General features: G+C 33.2%; 1 protein-coding gene across 1 annotated transcript; it reads left to right on the top strand.

Moving 5' to 3' along the window:
• Positions 1-9,982: 9,982 nt before the first annotated feature.
• On the top strand, positions 9,983-18,631 carry LOC122603458 (potassium channel SKOR-like). The gene is made up of 12 exons (XM_043776168.1): positions 9,983-10,432; positions 15,296-15,520; positions 15,635-15,698; positions 15,771-16,110; positions 16,204-16,499; positions 16,575-16,754; positions 16,842-17,063; positions 17,150-17,338; positions 17,425-17,500; positions 17,581-17,875; positions 17,987-18,108; positions 18,267-18,631. The coding sequence occupies exons 1-12, from the start codon at positions 10,170-10,172 to the stop codon at positions 18,506-18,508; spliced, it is 2,514 nt and encodes an 837-aa protein (XP_043632103.1). The 5' UTR covers positions 9,983-10,169; the 3' UTR covers positions 18,509-18,631.
• The last annotated feature ends 3,103 nt before the right edge of the window (positions 18,632-21,734 follow it).

Genomic DNA, 21,734 nt, shown 5'->3' with positions numbered 1-21,734 from the left:
AACCTGTTGATACAACTCCTCCAGAATCTTCCTTTCAAAGAACTTCTGTTGAAACCCTAACTTCTATGAATAATGATCCTCTTTTCTTGGCGAGTTCGGATCATCCTGGTATGATGCTTACTAATACTCCATTTAATGGAGGAAATTACTTTGGTTGGATTAGAAATGTGAAAATGGCGTTAGGTGCAAAGCTGAAATTAGGTTTTGTTGATGGATCCACACCTAAGCCGGCAGTTACTGATGCTAACTATGGCAGGTGGATTCGATGTGATTATATGGTCACTTGTTGGATTCTTAATTCAATGACTGCTGAATTGTCAGAAGCATTTCTATATGCTCAATCTGCTAAAGAACTTTGGAAAGAAATAGGTGAGAGATATGGACAAAGTAATGGTCCTCCCATCTATCAAGTTGAAAGGGAATTTAGTAAGGTTAGTCAAGGTGATCTCTTTATTGCTACCTATTACAATAAGATGAGAAAATATTGGGATGAATTAAGTAGCTTGAATGGAATTTTTGCTTGTGTGTGTGGAAAGATGCAGGAGTGTGCTTGTGGCATTACCAAGAAGATTTCTGAAATTGAGAGTAGAACTAAGTTGATGCAATTCTTGATGAGGTTGAATGATAATTTTGAGTCTGTTAGGAATCAGATTTTGTCTATGGATCCTTTGCCCAATATTAATAAGGCATATTACATTGTACAATAAATTGAGAAACAAAAACAAGTTACTAATAGTGTGTCTGATCCTTCTGCCTATTTTGCTAATCAGAATAATGCTAGAACGGGGTTTAGGAAGGATTATAGGAATGCTGATCAGTTTAAGATAAAACATTGTACTTATTGTAAACAAGATGGTCACAATTTTGAGCAATGTTCTGAAAGATTGGGTTATCCTGACTGGTACAAAGGGAAAAAGACCAAGAAAGGTAGTAAGATGGATGCTCAGGTTGGAATTGATTTGGGAACAAAGGAATCTCCATTTGATTATTCCTATGAGAATGAGTTGCAGGGTAATAACAAGAGTGAGTTTGAGCAGAATTTGGTAACAAGAGTGAGTTTGAGCAGAATTTGGTTGTTGCAGTTTGCAATGAGATGATGAAAATGTTAAAGGGTAAAAATGTGGAGTTAACTAAAGTCAATAATGGGGTTGGTCCATCTCATCCTCATGCAGGTATTGATACTTCCTCTTATGAAAAACTGCATGCTCTAGTTTGCCATGTTAGTATTGACATTGTGAATGATTGGATCACTGATATGGGGCTACTGATCATATGACTCCTCATTTACATTTACTTCAGTCCATTAGAATTTTATCCACTCCCATTAAGGTCAAATTACCAGATGGTAGATTTAAAATGGTGACCAAAGTTGGCGATGTTCAAATTAATACTTACCTCACTCTCACCAATGTTTTCTATGTTCCTGAATTCCAAATCAACTTATTATCTATTGGTCAACTTTTAAATTCCAAACCTCTAATTGCAATTTTTGGTCCTACTTGGTTTGTTTTTCAGGACCTTTCCACTAATCAGTTGGTGACTGTTGGAAAAGGTCACAAAAAGCTATATTTGTGCAAACCTTCTGAAAGTGTTCCTTCTGTCAATTTCTCTGCTTGTCTTTCCTTTTGTAAATAATTTTGTCAATAATGTTGCGAACATTTCCACTTCCAGTGATGTATCTGTTGATTTGTTTCATGTTAGAATGGGCTATACTTCTATGTCTAAAATGGTTCATTTGGATGCTTATAAACATGTGAATGTATCCAATTTCTTTTGTGATACTTGTTTGTTATCCAAACAGCATAGACTGCCCTTTTCCTAGAAGTCAATCTCATTCTTTAATTCCTTTGAATTGTTACATGTTGATCTTTTGGATCCTTATAAAACTCCTGCTCTTAATGGTGTTCAATATTTTTACACCATTGTTGATGACTTTAGTAGATGCACTTGGACATATTTATTGCATACTAAAGATCAAGTCCTTTCTATCTTATCTAGTTTTCTTTCCTATGTCAAAAATCATTTTGGCAGAATTCCTAAACTTCTTAGATCTGATAATGGTACTGAAGTTGTAAATGGGGATGTCTTAGTTTTACTTAAAAAACATGGGATTGTTCATCAAAGGTCTATGGTTTACACACCTCAACAGAATGGTATAGTGGAAAGAAAGCATAGACACCTTTTAGAAACTGCAAGAGCTTTGAAATTTAATGCAGGATTACCTACAAGGTTTTGAGGTCATTGTATCTTAGCAACTACCTACTTGATTAATAAAATGCCAGTGAAGATTTTAGGTTGGAAAACACCATTTGAGAAATTGCATGGTAAACCACCTAATTATGATCATTTGATGGTTATAGGTTGTCTTTGTTATGCTGTCAACACCAAACCACACAAAGATAAATTTGATTTTAGAAGTGAAAGATGTATTTTGTTGGGGTATCCTCCTGGTCAGAAGGGTTATCTTCTATATAGTTTGGGTGGCAAAGAAATTTTCACAAGCAGAGATGTGATTTTTAATGAAGGCATTTTTCCATTTAAAGAAATTCAAAGTAATATTCCAGATTTATCTGTTAAGCAATCATTTTCCCTTGTACCTTTATCTACTGAAGAAGAAGATTTGGGATCTGTCAACCTTAATCCTGTTAATGTTTCTGTCAACCCTAATCCTGTTCAAACTGAGGTAACACATCCTACTGATGAAACACAACCTACTGTGCCCCTACAATCTTCTATGGTACCTCCTTTAAGAAGGTCTGCCAGAGCTACTACCACTCCAAACTGGATGCGGGATTGTGTGTTTTGTAATAAGAGGAAATCAGCAGCCTCTTCAGTGGCTGGTTTAAATGCTAGTCCTCTTTATCCTTTGTTTCATGAACATGATTTTGCTTCACATGATCAAGAATATGTGGCTTCTTTAGCACATGTGTTAAGTACTATGGAACCTTCTACATATAATCAAGCATCTAAAGTGAAGGAATGGGTAGAGGCCATAATTAAGGAGCTTAAATCTTTAGAGCAAAATGAAACATGGGTACTAACTGATTTACCTAAAGGACATGAAGCTATTTCTTCTATATGGGTATACAAGATAAAGTATAGGTCTGATGGCTCTATAGAAAGATATAAGGTTAGATTGGTAATTATAAGAGGTTTTAATCAACAACAGGGTATTGACTATAAACACACTTTTTCTCCTGTTGCCAAAGCTGCTACTGTTAGGGTTCTCATTGCTATAGCAACTGCTAAAGGGTGGCCTTTACATCAGTTGGATGTAAATAATGCATTTTTGCATGGTTTTGTAGATGAAGAAATTTATATGCAACCACCTGCAGGATATGTGAAAGCTCAACCTGGTCAAGTATGTAAATTAACAAAATCTTTATATGGTTTAAAACAAGCTTCCAGACAGTGGAATCAAGAATTGTCAAAATTCTTGGTTACTTTGGGTTTTATTCAGTCTAAACATGATTATTCATTGTTTGGCAAAACCAATGAACATGGTTTCACTGCTGTTTTGGTCTATGTGGATGATATTATGATAACAGGAAATTGTGATCAAGAAATTGCTCAGATCAAAATTGTATTGGATAAGAAATTTACCATATTTGGGATTAGCAAGGTATTTTTTAGGTATTGAGTTATGCAGGACCGAAGTTGGCACTTATTTGAACCAAAGAAAATATACTTTGGATCTTTTAAAAGATGTTGGTTTAACTGGTGCAAAACCAGTTTCATTTCCTCTGCCCATTCATCTTAAACTTTCTTTAGATAAAGGTGATGCTTTACCAGATCCTGAATCATATAGAAGATTGGTTGGGAGATTGTTATACCTTTTTATGACAAGGCCAGACATATCTTATGTTGTTCAGCATCTATGTCAATTCGTTTCCAGTCCTAAACAACCACATATGCAGGCTGCTATTCATCTTTTGAGATATTTGAAAGGGTCAATTTCAAAAGGTTTATTCTATCCTGTGCAGACAAATCTTCAATTTACTTGTATTATGACCAGAAAGTCTCTCACTGGTTATTGTATTTTTCTGGGTCATTCTTTGGTATCTTGGAAGACTAAGAAACAAATTACAGTTTCTAGATCTTCCACTGAAGCAGAGTACAGAAGTATGGCTGCTACTACATGCGAATTGCTATGGCTGACTTAATTACTTATTGAAAGATCTACACATTGAGGTTAAAGTGCCATTGACTTTATTCTGTGACAACAAAGCTGCTCAACAAATAGCAGCCAATCTATGCTATCATGAATGCACCAAACATCTTGATATCGATAGCCATTTTACAAGGGATAAAGTGCAAGAAGGATTCCTGCAAACGGCTTACATTCCTACAAATCTTCAATTGGCAGACTTGATGACAAAAGCCTTGGGTTCTTCTCAGCATTTGATTTTGAGTCACAAGTGGGTTTATAAGAACTTCCGACTTGAGGGGGTATATAGATTGTATATATTCAGATAGTTTAATATAGATTTGTACAAATTGTTACTAGAGGGAATAAAGTTGTAAATAGCTAAACTAGTTAGTTTAGGCGGTTAACGAGTATTTAAAAGTCTGTATTATTTTTCATTTCCTCAATTAATTCAAGAAATCTGAAACTCCAAATATCAATTTTCTCTCTATTTTTGCTTCCGCTTAATCTGTTCATAATTTGCTAACAAAGGTTTGATATATATTGTTAGCCGCAAGCACAATTTACATTTTCCTTGTGTTGGACATGCTTGGGATCGAGGCTCTCAAATGATGGGTACGATGATTCCAGATTTCCAATAGTGGTTTAGTTTGGCATAAGTATTATGGTCATGGGTTGTTCTCAAGAAAAAAAAGAAGAAAAAGTATTATGGTCGTGGATATCGATTCAGAGAAAAACTTTCATAATTAAGTAATCCTCTTATCTTATCAGTAGCATTAGATGTTGATAAAATAAGTAGAAGTGTAGATCATTTTATTTTATATAATAATAATAATACTAAAGAAAAGCTAATTAAATAAGTATACTTACTAGTGGACTGACTCGACTCCTACAGTCCTACCTTTGGAGTTTGGACTATTACTTAGAAAAGTATATTGACAATCTTTTTTTCTTTCATGATGATCAAGGGTATATTCGGTTGAAATAAACATTAAAGCAGTATGGTTGGATCAGTGGTAAATACCTTTGCTTTTGGAGACAGAGATCATAGGTTCGATCCTCATCCCATACAAAGGTTGGAGGGCCTTTTCTACCATTTAGGTAGAAACTGGAAGCAGCCTCTCTACTTAGGTAGAGGTGAGGTTTGCCTACATCTTAACCTCCCCTATACACCGTCGAGGTATTGGGGCTCAAAATCCGCGAAAGGTGGCACTGAGCAGTTACTTACTTACTTACTTGCTTGCTTCGAGTAATGGACAGGGTCACATTCAAGTTACGGGTAGCCGGGGCTACAGGTCCGCTAAATTCATGTAATAAATTTTTTTCAAAAACTAATGCTTTTTTTATTGGTGATACGGGTCAAATAAATATGAGATACCGGTTAATGTGACCAACTTTAAACTTTTGAAATATTTTTATATCAATAAAACTTACAAAAATGTATCTGTACAACTAAATGATAAAAAAAACTATTAAAAGTGTCAAAAAATTCTTAAAAATCCATTATAAATAGCCAAAAATCATTAAAAAAAACTCTAGAAGTCGTAACAATTTATTCGTTATCATTGTTATCGTTACTTTATGCCGATACAAAACTAGCAGAAAAAATTGTGCTACCGGTCACTTTCGTGTCTAATTCTGCCACTAGTAATGGAACATCTCAGATGATTTTGTAGAAATTGTAAGGTATTAAACATGATTGTTATTGATTTCGGATTCTCAAAATAAAATGATTGAGTAATAATGGGATGAGAAATTCGACTGGAAGATGATGCATGAATTTCCTAAATGAGAGACACACAGAATTTAGTGAGGATTTTGTGTTTGGATTTGGAAAAAAAAAAAAGTTGAGTTGAATCTAAAAAAAGAGAGAAGAAAGAGAGGGTTTTTTGGTGAAAAAGACTAAAATGCCCTCATGTGTGATGCACATGAGGGACTTAACGGATTCAAATTAACGGTTGTTAAAGTGAGGGGTTCTAATAAAGCAAAAAGTCACCACATGATAAAATAATAATAAAAAATAGCATAGAGGCAAAAATTGATAAAATGACAAACCACATGATCATTTTATCAACTTATTTGTATATTAGATCATTAAATTTATAATATCAATTCATTTAGTTAGATGTTATAGCTGAAGTGCTGAACAATCCGATTTTGTGACTAGGGGTCATTTGTGTATCGTCATGTTATATGCCACATGGTCCTAGCTTATACTATGTACATAATCGACAATTATTTAATATCGAAAGCAACATTTTTCGTCGACCTTGTATAATTAAAAGATTAGTAATTTATCTGCATGTTCAAGACAACTGTTGGTGATTATGAATTTTCAATTATTATTATATACGACTTATATATTAATTTTAAGCTTGTTTATATGTGATTTTGTTATAAGTTAAAATAGCATTAGACCCGATTATCTATACTATATTATAAAGCAGATTCTTTTCAGATTTTCAACATTAAGTTAAAATTTTCAATATTGATTTTAAGTACATTCTCAAAATACCCTTCTCATCTATTCTATATTTATCTAAAATAACCATAATACCTTTTCTCTCTCCTCAAATCTCAACCAATCATCTTTTTTCTCTCTCCTTCATAAATCATTTATTCATCAAATTCATTCAAAATCTTTTATCTCAAAAATCATACGTCGATAAATTATAAAAATTGTATGGTGTTCTTAAAATTTCATGTTCTTTCATTAGAGATGTCATTCGATATACTTTCGACGAATTTTTAAATCCGAGGGCGGAGGGCGGAGGCCGTAGGCATTTGACTATCACACTCTCTGACCTAGCTATCACCCCCACCATCTCACCGCCGCAACGCGCAAGTACTTACTCTCGTTGATATTGAATTCGGTCTATGAACTTTAACATATACGAGCAACAACTACTACATAAAAAACAAACAACTACTACATAAAAAACACATGATCATAATCACCGTATTTTAAACACAAAATTTTGATGGAAGAAGAATATAAAAAATGAAAAGTTATGGTGAAAATGGAAATGTCTGATGGATAACAAAAGTATAAAACATAAAAACCAAAATATTTGGTATATAAAGTTTACTTAGGCCTGTGCTGAGGAGATTCCTCAGGACTTCTTGTCTGTCACGTCAGTATCACATTACTCAGGACTCTCCTCGGGACTCTCACTGTATATAAGGACAGTTTCTTCAGAACTTTTTCACCACATCATCAATTCTTTTAACATTTTTTATAACTATATATATTTAACCAACATATTTATTTAACATTAAAACACATAACATTAACTTGAAAAAACACATTTTTTTTTATAAAACCACACCACATTTAATTAAAAAAAGTTACAACAAAATTAAAAAAAAAAACATAGCGATTGTTCATAACGACAATTTATTTTAAAGCAAAACAACAACAACATGATAACATAATAAGAACTACTCGTCGCTCTCCTCGTCACTGTCACCCATCTCTACAAACTCATCCCCATACTCATCCATCAAAGACTTACGATAATTAAGAAGCACTTTCAACTGCTTCCTAGGCATATCAGTGGGCACCGGGTTCTGAAGAAACTTAAACGCCTCCATAACTTCCTTCATGCGACGAGAAGCTTTCCTTGCCTTCCGATCCTCTTCAAACTTCATCCGATCTTCATCTGTTTTCTTTAGAGATTCCTTCTGTAACCTGAGCATTTCGTCGAGCTTCAATTACGCCTCTGACCCGGTGGATGATCTACTAGAACCCGTATCAGAATTTTGGGACAACTTTCTGCTAACATTACGCCCCAATGGTCTCTTAATGGGGTCATCTCTAAACAAGTCGTCAACAGCCGGGTTTTGTGTCCCCGGCTCACCGTTGTCACCCAAATCCACCCACACCGCTTGCTTTTGTGTCCCGTGGTCATTCCAAAATGTTGGAAAACCTCTTAGGATTTCCCAACACTTCTCAAACGCAAATCTACTCGGCCCATACTCCCGCATGTATTGTTCATGGACGGTATCAAAAATATGCTTTTTGTCCACCCCGCTTTGACATCCTTCGTCACTAAACCTTTTAAACACAACTCCAAAATTCTTACAACCGAATTTGATTTTGTTCCATTTGCCATGAAGTTGACTTATGTTACGGTAACCTTCTTTTGATGTGGTGTTAAACAAGTTCTCAATTGTTGTCCAAAACACGTTTTCCGTTTGTCCATTCCTTTTGATGGCGTCCTCGGTAGCATGCACCCAACTCCTAGTCAATATCACACATTCATTTTCGCTCCACTTCTTCTTTTCTGCCACCTCCCTGTTTTTTTTCGTCAACCGCTTTGTCGGTTTCACTTCCTCGTCTTCTACAGGAGTCGCAGAAGCGACACTAGTTCCCGCTCTTTCATTATCCACTTCGTCATCAATGGGAATCGGTTGCTGTTGCGGTGGTGGTGGTGCTGTCGCTGTTGCTGCTGTGTGTTGCATTATTTGAGCTTGCCATTGTTGCAGTAACAAAAGATTGTTTGCACTATTTAGACCCTCGATCGGGTTGTACCCAACTTGATCGTAGAACGAAGTAGAATACGGGTTGACATTATACGGCATCGGCAATGGTGAACCGAAGTTGAGTGGGAATTGGGAGTTGGAAGATTGACCATGTGGGTTCGAGCTCGACATTGCCGGTGATGGTAGTGGAGGAAAGTCAAGAAGATTTTGAAGCATGTCATCGCAAACATTGTTCTTTTTGTGTTGATTTTGGGTGTTTTTCTTAGACATGGTTTGGTTATATGTAGAGGATGTGGTTTGATTTTGGGTGATGGTGTTCGGTTGAAAGGTGAAGAAAAAAGATGCAGTAGCTCGTTGATTTAAGAAGATTAAGATACACACATTTGTTTTGAATACTAGCCGTTTGAAATGAGAAGAAAACAAATTTTTTTTTTTTATTTAACATGCATTCGACCGTTTTTGGACCCCACAGGAGCGTCCCCCATCTTCTCCTCAAAAACTCTGACACAAGATACTCGACTTCGGATGCTCACGGCCAATTGAAGTCCTGCATCCTATGGCCTGAAGACGCGAGCCCAGGACTGCTATAAGCACCGGCCTTATTGTCACTAGGTATGAGCATGGGTTAAAACCCGGTCTGTTCAAACCCGAAACTCGGCAGTGGAATAAAAAATTGAACCTGTGATGCGGCCCCTTACCTTATCGGGCAGGTCGGGTTCAGTTCTCGGGTGTAAGGGGAAATTGTTCATCACGTGTCAAAGCCCCGTCTGGCCCGACCCGACGCTAAACCCGATACTGCAACAAAATCAAACCCATGACCCGATCTGTTACTCTATCAGGCTGGTCGATTCGAATCGGGTTTGATCGGCCTGGGTCGTCTCAGATTTTCGGGTCATATGCTTATCCATAGTCGCTACAACCACACTAGTAGTCGTCACAATCACCCTGTTATCGTTGTTGTATTACGTGAGTACTTTATAAACAATTCAAATACTTTTATCTGACAAAACTGTGAAAGATTGAAAAAAAATATATTGTTTAGATTTTATTGACCAAAACGTTAGTAATAAAATGACATTTGTCTAAAAATTAAGTTTGCACTATTTAATTTGGTTTGATTTAACTTTACTCAAGCTTCTGGAATTATCAAATTTTTTTTAAAAAAAACACAATTTGCATATCATGAAAATAAACAAATTCATGAACCAAAATCGTTAAACACCTCTGAACAAAGTTATATTTATAGATTTAGAAATATAAATAAAAATATAAATATTAATTCAAGTGGGATGGCTATATGTGCTGATGCTTGCTTCCACATTTCTCTTTCACAAAACTTTCACACAAAACACGAACAAGTCTTCAATACATATCTCGTGACTCAATATATATACATACATAGCAACTTTCCGGTTTCCATGCTGCAAAAAACCTTACAACATACAATCATTAAATACTCGACTCATATTTTATGACCAACTATAGGTAAAAACATATATATCTATATCTATCTATAAATATACAGTACTAATAAATTATGTCGGGTCGACTATCTCCGATAAGAAGCAATAATAATATTGGTCGGAGGAGTATGGAGAAATTAGAAGATAATGATCATGAAGATGAGTACAAAGTGGAAGATATTCGAGATGAAGATGATGATGATAGTGATAGGGGAAAACGACGTCGTAATATGTTAACATTGTTGGCATGGGATATCGGTGGACTGGATTTAAGTAGCCACAACAGAGAAAAAGTTATTGATGGCATCAAAGGTTTTTTCATCCACCCACGAAGCAGGTCATTTCTTTTTCTTTTTCTTTTTCTTCTTGATTTTATTTCTTTTCTTTATAATTTCTTGTTTCCACTTTATTTAAGGTTGTTATATACACATTCATTAAAATAATTAATGATGAGGCTAAATTATATCGGTCCTAATTTAATTGTCTTATTTATAGTTTGTTTATATTTTATAATAGTTAATGTAAAATATATAAATGAATTGGGTTGTAATTGTATTTTACACTAGTGTTCAAAAAATATATATATATATATATATATATATATATAATAAACAAAAATGTATAGAGTTATCAAAAAGACTTGCTCAATTAAACTAAGACATTTAAATTAAGACATTTAAATTGGGATGAGGTAACACGATAACGAACGTCATTTTTAAAATCGTCCATGAATGAATCTCATTGACCACAATCAGACATCATTGTTCTATACATGTATACTTTGTCGTCGACTCGTCGTTTGTTTTTACTTACTTTATTTGATTCAAGTATAAAATCGGCCCCTGTTCTACTTTATTTTGTCTCTACTTTCTATGCACGTTTATAATTAAAAATAGGAGTGTTTGGAGATTCAAATAAGGATAGTAATAACAAGAATAAAAATGATGTACAATAGTGGTAATGTATTAAGGGGTTCAAATTTCATTTCACGTCCGGTATATTGTATAACGTTATTTATGTGATTGGAATCTCCTATTTGCCATGTGACTAGCGGGGAGGGATCGATAATGATTCGACTATTTATATATTTTTTTTATAGCTAATGCTGTTGTCAATCGTGGCCGTTTTAGTAAATTATTTAATTAATTAATATGGTTCTTATCAAAAAGAGGAGTGTTATCGAAAGCCATGTATTGAGACAGAGTCAAAGTCGGATAAAACCATGTTTAGCGGCTTGATATTAGGGAAGTGATAAATCTACAATAATATTAGCCATCTACAACATATGTACATGTTTTCCTGCACAGTTTACAACTGAAACATACATTATTGTAGATGACAAATAATTAGTGTAGATATATCATTCCCCGATATATAATGGTTAGTGATAATACAGAAACAAAATCAATCCAACCATGCAAATGCTTTACGCAATTGTAGTTTCACCCTATGATATATGATATCGATTGTCAACGGGATGGATCGGAAATATATTCCTCAAAAAAGGGTTTAGATCGAATATGATAATGGAAGATTTAGATTATGCAATTTTAATTGGATTTATGTTAAAAAAGCCTCTCACCTAATATTTAGCAGAGTAAAAACTCTCAATATAAAATAGAAAAGTTTTCAAATTTCTTGTTTAATTAGGAAATGAATATGGTTTTCATATATTTTGATTATTCAGGGATAATAATAAACTTATTTAACTCAAAGTAGCACGGTATTTGTATAATACAGCAGTGTTTGTGATAGTGACAATATGATGGTGGACAGAGGCGGTATTAGGAAAAAGATTTCAAAGGGAAAAAAAATTAGAAAAATCATGAAAAGTAAACATAGAAAATAGACAAAATGTTAAAAACTTATAAGAAATTTTTAAGAATCTATGAAAAATATAAAAATACATGACAAAATATAAATTTTGGAGGGCATTATACACCCTTGTCACCCCTTTAGTACCGCCACTAGTGGTGGGGACGACTGTTGGTGGTAGAGACGGTGACGAATGATGTAGATAGTTGATATAAAAGTAATTGAAGTAAAGGGTTAATGAATATATTTTAAAAGATAAATATCTGATAGTGTAATATAATCATTAAGGGTTTTTAGACATTTATCTTCATGTAACTTTTAACATAAGGGCTATTCTTTTTATAAGAAAGTATAGATATATCTATATCTATATTTCTACTAGTCCTAATACCCGTATGATGTACGATAGTTATATAGATTGTATCATAAAAAAATTCGAATAAGCCGTATACATGATTCGTAATATCAAATAAATTGTAATTAAATTAAATCGATGGTCAAAGCTAAATAATAATAAATAATAATGATAAATATAATATATGTTTAGTTTAGAGTTTTGGATTTACCTTAAATTTTTAAAACCATATCAAAATCTGAACTTGTAAGCATAGTGGATGATTATAAATAACCTTCTGATTTCGGATCGTAAACTCAAATTTTTAAAGTCTTCATGTTAATAACTTATTATAAATAATATAAGTAATAAGACTTGAAGAATTCAGAATGAAAAAGAGACAATTTATTAATAAGAAACCAATCAATCAAATAAGGTTATAATGTATTTTGTATTAATAAGTCAAACTTTAGAATTTAATTCTAAGTCTAATAAGAAAATTGAGTTTATATACAACTAAAAAAACTAATTTAATAAAATAAATATATTAAAAGGACATGTGTCGATCAAGTATTACGCTACGTGTCATTTCAAGAATATGTCAATCATGTTTTAGTTTATTGGTAGATATCCTATTAAAGCAAACTAGTCCCCGGTATTAAGCAACTTAAGCATTATTTCAAAAATACCCCTAATTACCCTTAACATATCAAACACACAAGACACAATCACATTTATTTTTCTCACACATACACATCAACACCACCACTGCCACCGTTGTTGTCATTACATCGTTGTTACCGCCACACGCCACCATCACCGTCACCATTATACCTCCGCATCGCGCGAATACCCTTTTAGTATGGTTTAGATGCGTACTATACCCGACTGAATATTTTTCTATCCTTTTAATATACAATAGAAATTATACATATTTGGGTTCATTTTGTATCACAATTTCTATTATATATGATAAATCTGTAAAAGAAAATGATTGTTGATTATATAAAAAATAAATATATGTGATTGTTACCTATTTAATATTAGAATAGGTATAAAACTTATTATATCTTAATATTTATTTATTATATATCGAATAATGAAAATTTAATATGTTTTATATATCTAAACTTAGATACATAAAATCACACATTTATTTTTCTCATAATATATTTGAGTTGTTCAATGAAGTAATTATTTTATATAATTTAATTAAGGGAAATGATTTTTCATTTAAAAAAACCCTCCTAAAATCATAAAATTATGACATTTGAAATTCAGTAATTCTATATCTTATCTCTTAATTTTACCGGATCATGTCAAAAGGATATTTAAGCTAATTATTCAAAAGGATTAATAATTTTCCATTAATTTATTGTACAACTTATCTATAATCCCTTATTAAGGGTATTGGAATTAAGATTTAAGCATATTTTTCCTTCCTAAAATACCCTCAACATTTACATTATATTCACACACCTTATCCCTGAAGTTTCAAAATTACCCTTACAAAAAAAAATGAAACTTTATTATCTTTACATTAACTTACATTACCCGACACCAATTATCGATGTCATCACCATCCGTCACCAACACCACTAAACCGTCATCGCCGTTACTGCCGCTGCATGGCGCGGGTACCATGCTCGTTAGTGAATATGAGTATATGGCTACTAAAGTCAAAGCAGTAGGTCATGATGTAGCTAGTATTTTTTATAAAAAGTCAAATATACAAAATGCGATTATTGTGCCACGTTTTGTCACACATATTTTGTGTATAGTTATAGTTACTCGTATTATATGTGTTACTGGAATAATTATTATCACAAGAGGCATGGTCTAAGGCAGCTGTCCAAAACCATATGCGGGGTCGTTGGTTCATAAATTAACATGTTTTTATATTGTCGTATACGACAGACAACAGAACGAACATGGCAATTAAGATCCAATCACCACTACATCACCCTCCTACGAGTTAGCTGTTCGATGTTGATAGATAATATTGTGATATAATTGACAATGACAATTGTTAATTAACAATGATAAAATTAATTAGATGTCGATGAAAATACAAAACTTAAAAGGAAAAACACTAACAATCACTTTGTTTTGAAAACAAAACCAAAAATTAAAGGGTTTTGCTAAACGAAGGCTTTTGTTAAGGTGCATTAAGTAATTGTACATTTACCATAAAAATTAGGGGTGGACTTTTTATATGGAAACGTACAACCTTTTTAGGCACGTTAAGTGAGGCCCTAAGGCTTCATTTAGCATTTTCCAAAATTAAAAGGAGAAGCAAAACAAATAAAGGAAAGGAAAGGAAAATACTCGTATGTATATATAGAAAAATAGCAATAGTCAAAGTCAGAGATAGGATATAGACAGTCATACGTTTTCCCTACTGATATGAGCCATTATATGTGTACATGCAAGTGTAGTGTGTGACTGTGTTTTAGTGTACAATAAGGCGGGTGTGTGAATGAGAGGTCTTGGAGTGTTTGTGTGTTAGTGCAGGCATATAAGGCGAGTCACCTCCTATTATCCTGCGGGCATCCCCTAACGATCTCGTTTAGTGAGTCCCAAAAGCTCTTCTTTTATGTCCCTCCCAAGCTCGCTTGACTGACATCATAAATGTCTCTTCTTCAATTACTAGGCCGACTGCCATGATCCTATTGTTGTACCTGTTCACACGGACCACATTGTCCTTAAGTTACGCGGCCATAATGACTCCTAATGAATAAACATAGAAAAATTGACTATATGATCTCCGAAAACTTAAAAAATTACTGACAGTTATTATCAGGGTTGGGGATGTCCATATATTGAATATATGTGATACATATTAATCCTAAGGCCCAATAGTATATCAGGCTTACATATATAGTCACTGCATATGAAGCTATTCTGTACTATTTTCTTATCACTTTCATATCGGATCATTTGTTTTGTGTCATGCTAAACCATACCTTAAAATTACATACTATTTTTCTGTGTTTTGTATCATATTCAAATTTAAGTTTAAAATTTTGCACTAAAAGGTTTATAATGCAGATGGTATCGAATGTGGGAGAAATTTATACTATTATGGGCAGTGTATTCTTCTTTCTTCACACCAATGGAGTTTGGGTTCTTTAGAGGATTGCCTGAAAACCTTTATTTACTAGACATATTTAGTCAGGCTGCTTTCCTCGTCGACATTTTCCTTCAATTCTTTGTTGCTTATAGAGACAGTCAGACCTACAAGATTGTCGTTAGCCGACGTCTCATAGCTATTCGGTCAGTTTTACATCCTCCGCCATATAATGAAGATAAACATTCCATCGTATCGATCTTTGCTTCACATTTCTGTCTATTTATAAATTTCTGTATAATTTTACATATTAATTGCAGATACGTGAAATCTCATTTCATCTTTGATGTACTTGCGTGCATGCCTTGGGACGTTCTTTACACAGTAACTCTCTAACTCCATGTAAATGCAATAGTACTTTTTTACAACCAATGCTCATAAGATTGTAATGACCAGGCTTCTGGGAAAAAAGAAGAAGTGAGATACCTTTTACTAATCAGGTTGGTACGGGCACGAAAGGTTCTAAAGTTTTTCTCTGAGTTAGAAAAGGACATACGGGTCAAGTATTTGTTCTCAAGGATTATAAAACTAATTGCTGTTGAGCTCTACTGCACGCATACAGCAGCATGTATATTCTATTATTTGGCTACAACTCTACCAGCTGCAGAAGAGGAATACACATGGATTGGGAGCCTAAAACTTGGCGACTATAGTTACTCAAACTTCAGAGACATAGATCTCTGGAATCGCTATATCACCTCATTATATTTTGCAATTGTTACTATGGCAACAGTGGGTAATTTTGTCATCACTCTTTATTGCTTGCTTTATTGATATACATATATATATAATGTGAATGATGAATGAATGTGGACTTGTGTTTATATAGGTTATGGAGATATTCATGCTGTCAACTTGAGAGAAATGATATTTGTTATGGTTTATGTCTCATTTGACATGGTTCTTGGTGCTTATTTGATCGGTAATATGACAGCTTTGATTGTAAAAGGATCAAAGACAGAAAGATACAGGGATAGAATGACGGATCTCCTGAAATACATGAACCGAAATAGATTAGGAAGAGATATACGTGACCAAATTAAAGGTCACATGCGGCTACAATATGATAGTAGCTATACTGATTCTGCTGTTATTCAAGACCTTCCAAGCTCTATCCGTGCCAGGGTATGTGTAACGCAGACCAGCAATACTTTTAATGCTAAATTTGCTTTGGCTGAACAATGCCGTAAAATCTTGCAGATATCTGAAACTTTATACAAGTCATACATTGAAAAGGCATCTATTTTTAGAGGATGCTCTTCGGAATTCATAAATCACGTTGTAACAAGAGTCCACGAGGAGTTTTTTCTTCCTGGTGAAGTAATATTGGAACAAGGGACTGTGGTTGATCAAGTTTACTTCGTTTGTCATGGCAAACTGGTAAAAATTCCTATAATTGCAACATTTATCAGATTACGCTTCGACATTAACAGTTAAACAAACACTTACAGATTAGAATTGATACAGGATGCGATAGTTGTATGTGAAGATGGATCCGAAGAAAAAGTATCGGTTCTAAACCCTCATGATTCGTTTGGAGATGTTTCCATTTTATGCAACATTCCACAAACGTACACCATTCGAGTTCAAGACCTTACTCGACTTTTGAGGCTTGATAAGCAATCTTTCTCTAACATCCTTGAAATATATTTTCAAGATGGACGGAAGATTCTGAATAATCTACTGAAGGTGATACCTTTACGGCCTTACGTAGTATATATGTAGATTGATTTCCACGTTATTATTTTTATTTACTTTGAAACACATGGCTTCAGGGAAAAGAAAATGATGTCCGAATGAAACATATGGTGACAGATATTACAGTTCACATTGAAATGCAAGAGGCAGAACTTGCATTAAGGGTCAATAGTTCAGCCCATAATGGAGATTTGGCTCAGCTAAAAAGCTTAATTCGGGCTGGGGCTGACCCAAATAAAACAGATTATGATGGAAGGTCACCCCTGGTATATGTTACTTATTTAACATTTTAAAAACCATTTATTAATTGCATACATTTTGTTAGCATCTTTTTTTTTTTTTGTATGAACAGCATCTTGCAGCATCAAAAGGACATGAAAGTATTGCTTTTTTTCTGATTCAAAATGGTGCAGATGTTAACATTTCAGGTAAACTTTAACCTCCTTCCATTTTCACATCTCATTATAAATTCTTGTGCTTCAATTTTCCAACATCATTTTACTTGTAGATAAATTTGGAAATACGCCGCTGTTGGAAGCCATTAAGAATGGACACGAGAACATTGCTTCCTTAATAGGAAAAGAAGGTGGTTTACTAAACATACAAGATCCGGGTAGTTTTTTGTGTTCATATGTGGCAAAAGGAGACCTAGACTTTATCCGACGGATCCTTTCATATGGAATTGATCCAAATTCAAAAGACTATGATTTTCGAACTCCATTACATGTAGCAACCTCACAAGGAATTTATTTAATTGCAAAGTTACTCGTGGAGGCTGGAGCTAGTGTTCTTTTGAGGGACAGGTAGAAGTTTGTGATTTTCATATATATGCATTTTTTAGGATATTGGTTTCTTGAAATTGATGACCCAAACGAAACGACTATAATAGTAGTCTTATTGATGGCTATATGCAGATGGGGCAACACTCCGATCGATGAAGCAAGAGTATCTGGAAACAAAATACTGATTAAACTGTTGGAGCAAGCCAAATCTTCCCAGCTCTCAGGTTTCCCTTCAACCTCGCTGGAACCAACAGGTATTTAAGTATCTTGACTTCTAGTTTCAGACTAATTATCATTGTCAAAAAATCCAAAAGATAACCACAGGCCTCATTGTGGTAAAACTTAACTTTTCAGTTTTGCTTAATTTCAAAACAACCTTCTAAAGATGGACTTCTTTGGCTTTTCGTGACAGATAGAAAGCCAGAAAGGAAATGCACTGTTTACCCATATCAGCCATGGGAGCCAAAGGATCAAACCAAGTATGGAGTTGTATTATGGGTTCCTGAAAACATCGATGAGCTCATGAAAACAGCAGCTACTCATTTGAATTTGGATGTTCTCCCCTCTTCTTGTATCATAACAGAAGATGCAGGTAAACTTTTGGATGTGGATATGATTACAGATGGACAAAAACTTTACCTAGTCACTACTTAATCATGATTTATGCATCAGTTTTGTCATATATACCATGCTGCAAGTTTGTTGCTTACATATAAGCTTGACACAAATTTATGTGATTTATAAAAGGGTGATATTTTAATTCGTATATATCGTTTCTTTCTTCATTAGCTACTTATTTTTCCAACTTATCTTGTTTCATTATGAATGTACATTGAACTTTTCATTGAAGAGATGAGAGACAGAAACAAGCAGAATGTAAGCCTAAATTATAGTTAAGCTTTTTAAATACCAACGATAAGCAATGCTCTAAATGAACCAAACGTTCGACAAATCGTTCATGGACGTTCAGTAGAAAGTTCATTCGTATTCGTTTGTTAAGTTATATGAATGAACATGAACATATTTCCCATTCTTTCATTTATGTTCATGACATCAAATGTTTTTCTAATGCATTACTGCACATATGAAAGTATAAATCAAGGGTTAACTTTACTTGTTTTGCTATCTAACTTTCGAACCTTAATTGTGTATTCAATCTTAATTGTGCATATCTAACTTTCAAAATCTTAATTATACACTTTATAATAAAATCAGACAGTTGTATATACATAAAATTGCAAATTGGGGCAAAACTGATTAAATAGAGTAGTTAATTGGAAAAAGCTAACCTGTCCCACATCAAAAGTTATGTTTTATTAGGTTTGTAATTAAAAGAAAAAAGTCTTTAAAATAGACACACTACTACAAGATGCACAAAGTTTATTATAATTTCTTGCACTAAACCCCAAAATTTATATGTTCTTCATAAGATGAGCAAAAAGTAAATAAGAAAAAAAGGAAAAAAATGTTGACGTTACTGCATTGTACTATACTCCCGACAATCTACATGAAGATGTGATCTCTTTTACTTTGTGATCGTCGAATTCAATTCTAATACCATAACTTTTGTCCTAGTTGAGAAGGAAACAAGGAAAAAACACCCGACAACATTAATCTTTACAAAAGCTAAATAGTTCTTAGTTATGTCAAGTAGTCGTTACTGATCGAAAAAAAGTCAAGTAGTCATTAATATAGAATTAGAATAAAAACACATTAAAATTAGAATAAAAAGACTTCCACCTCTTGTGTCCACTCACGCATCACATACCAACTTATCATCATTCATCTTTTTGTTTTCTTCTTTTTATCAACTTCTGTTTAATGCAAATATGAGAAGAAAGATAAATGCATGAATTTGAAATTTTATTGTGATATTTTTGGATGTTTAAGTATAACAAGATGAGAGAATGACTTATGATGTAGACGAGTATATGATTATAGATCAAAAACAGTAATAGTAAGGAGTAATGATACATATGTTTAAAATTCATATGGTTAAAATAAATAATAAATCAAACTATTGATACATAGATTTTACTATATCTCTTTTTTTTATTAATCACAATTAAAACTAAAATTATTTAATGGGTTAAGATTATATTTTATGTACTCGAGTGTAACATATTATTCTATTTATATCATATGTATCCATCATTTGTTCATTCAATCCTTTATCTTTCATGGTATGACATTAATCACAATTAAAACTAGAATAATTTAATGGGTTAAGATTGTATTTTATGTAATTTTCCTGTACTCAAGTATAACTTATTATTCTATTTATATCATGTAGGGACGAGCAAAAGACTCGGAAACCCGCGCCCGAGCCGGAACCGACCCACCCGAAACTCTAACGGGCCGGGTTGTGGGTCACGTTTTCAGTGCATTCGCGGGTCACGGGTTGGACGGGGTCGGACCGGGTAAAACCAAAAACCGAAAAAGTGTGAAGGAAGCCCGTGACGGGCCGGACCCGAACAGAACTGACCCGCACCTTCACGGGTCGGGTCACGGTTTCTTTTTTCATGCTCTCGCGGGTCGTGGATCATTGCGGTTCGGGCCAGGTTTCGACCCGTGCACATCCCTATTATCATGTGTATCATCACATTGAAGATCATCTATTCATTCAATAATTTCTCTTTATCTACTCAATTAGACTCAGACAGAATAAAGAGTCACTTCGTCCCTCACGCCACATGGCAAGTTTTTACTAGATAACATTTGTTATACATCTATTATACTAGCTAATTAACCCGGGTTCAACCCGGGTATTCTAAACAAGTTTCATAAATACATGTCTATTATCATAATGAAACATAGAAAAACCCTTAAGGTATAAAAGAAAATGTTACTATACATTAGGCTTGATAGTTTTAAAAACTTTCAAATGAAGGGACTAAAAATTAAAATTCAAAGATGATGTCATAAATTAGTAAGATAAAAAATAAATAATTAATAAGAAAAAGCCTAATGATGCCAAATAAGATTTTCTTAAAAAGTAATTATGTCATCACAATCTTGTTTTATTTACATGTTTATGATCAGAATGAAACATAAAAAAAATATCGTAAGTAAAAATGTCTATATTTCAAAGGCAAGTAAGCAATGTTATTATACATTAGGCTTATATTACATTAGGCTTGAAAGATTTAAAAACTTTCAAATGAAGGGACTAAAAATTTAAATTCAAAAGATGATGTCATAAATTAATTAGATAAAAAATACATAATTAATAAGAAAAAGTCTAATGATGCCAAATAAGAATTTTTTTAAAAAATATTATATCATCACAATCTTCCTTTATTTATATAAGAGATATTAGTTTCACCCTTTGTTAGTTTTTCATTATCTTATATTTTATAATTTTTTTGTATAAATATAAAATTCATGGTATTTTATATTTTTCTTTTACGAACATTTTAACATAAAATTTTACTAAAAACGAAAAAAATATAATTTTAATATTTTACAGATCTTGTGTTTTATTTTTCTTATTTTTATATTTACAAAATTATTGTAAATATTCTTTATTTATTTCAAGTAAATAATTAGTTTTAACATTCTAAAATAATTATAAACTATATTAATATAATAAAAAAATAGTTTAGGTTGGATTGCTAATGGAAGTAAAAATTTGAGTTAGGTTGGATTGTATAGATCGAAGAGAGAAATTAATTTTTAATTATAGATTGGGTTGAGTTGGTTCATTGATGTGGATAGTCTAATAGATTAAGCCACAGTTGCAACGAAACCGCAAATTCAGGGACCATGGAGCTAGCAAACTTGAAACGGAATTACTGTTGCAAAAAGTGGACAAATCACAAAAACCATTTTTTTGCATTAAATTTACGTGGTAAAATGTGTGGTGATGTTGTGGATAAGG

This window comes from Erigeron canadensis, chromosome 6, assembly GCF_010389155.1.
Source record: "Erigeron canadensis isolate Cc75 chromosome 6, C_canadensis_v1, whole genome shotgun sequence".
In the NCBI taxonomy this organism is placed as follows: domain Eukaryota; kingdom Viridiplantae; phylum Streptophyta; class Magnoliopsida; order Asterales; family Asteraceae; genus Erigeron; species Erigeron canadensis.
This window is presented reverse-complemented; position numbering and strand designations above follow the sequence as displayed.

Coding starts and splice junctions, on each gene's coding strand:
- LOC122603458 (XM_043776168.1), top strand. CDS start 10,170: ATGTCGGGTCGACTATCTCCGATAAGAAGCAATAATAATATTGGTCGG. Junction 16,755..16,841: donor TCGTTTGTCATGGCAAACTG/GTAAAAATTCCT, acceptor GAATTGATACAG/GATGCGATAGTTGTATGTGA. Junction 17,876..17,986: donor AGTGTTCTTTTGAGGGACAG/GTAGAAGTTTGT, acceptor GGCTATATGCAG/ATGGGGCAACACTCCGATCG.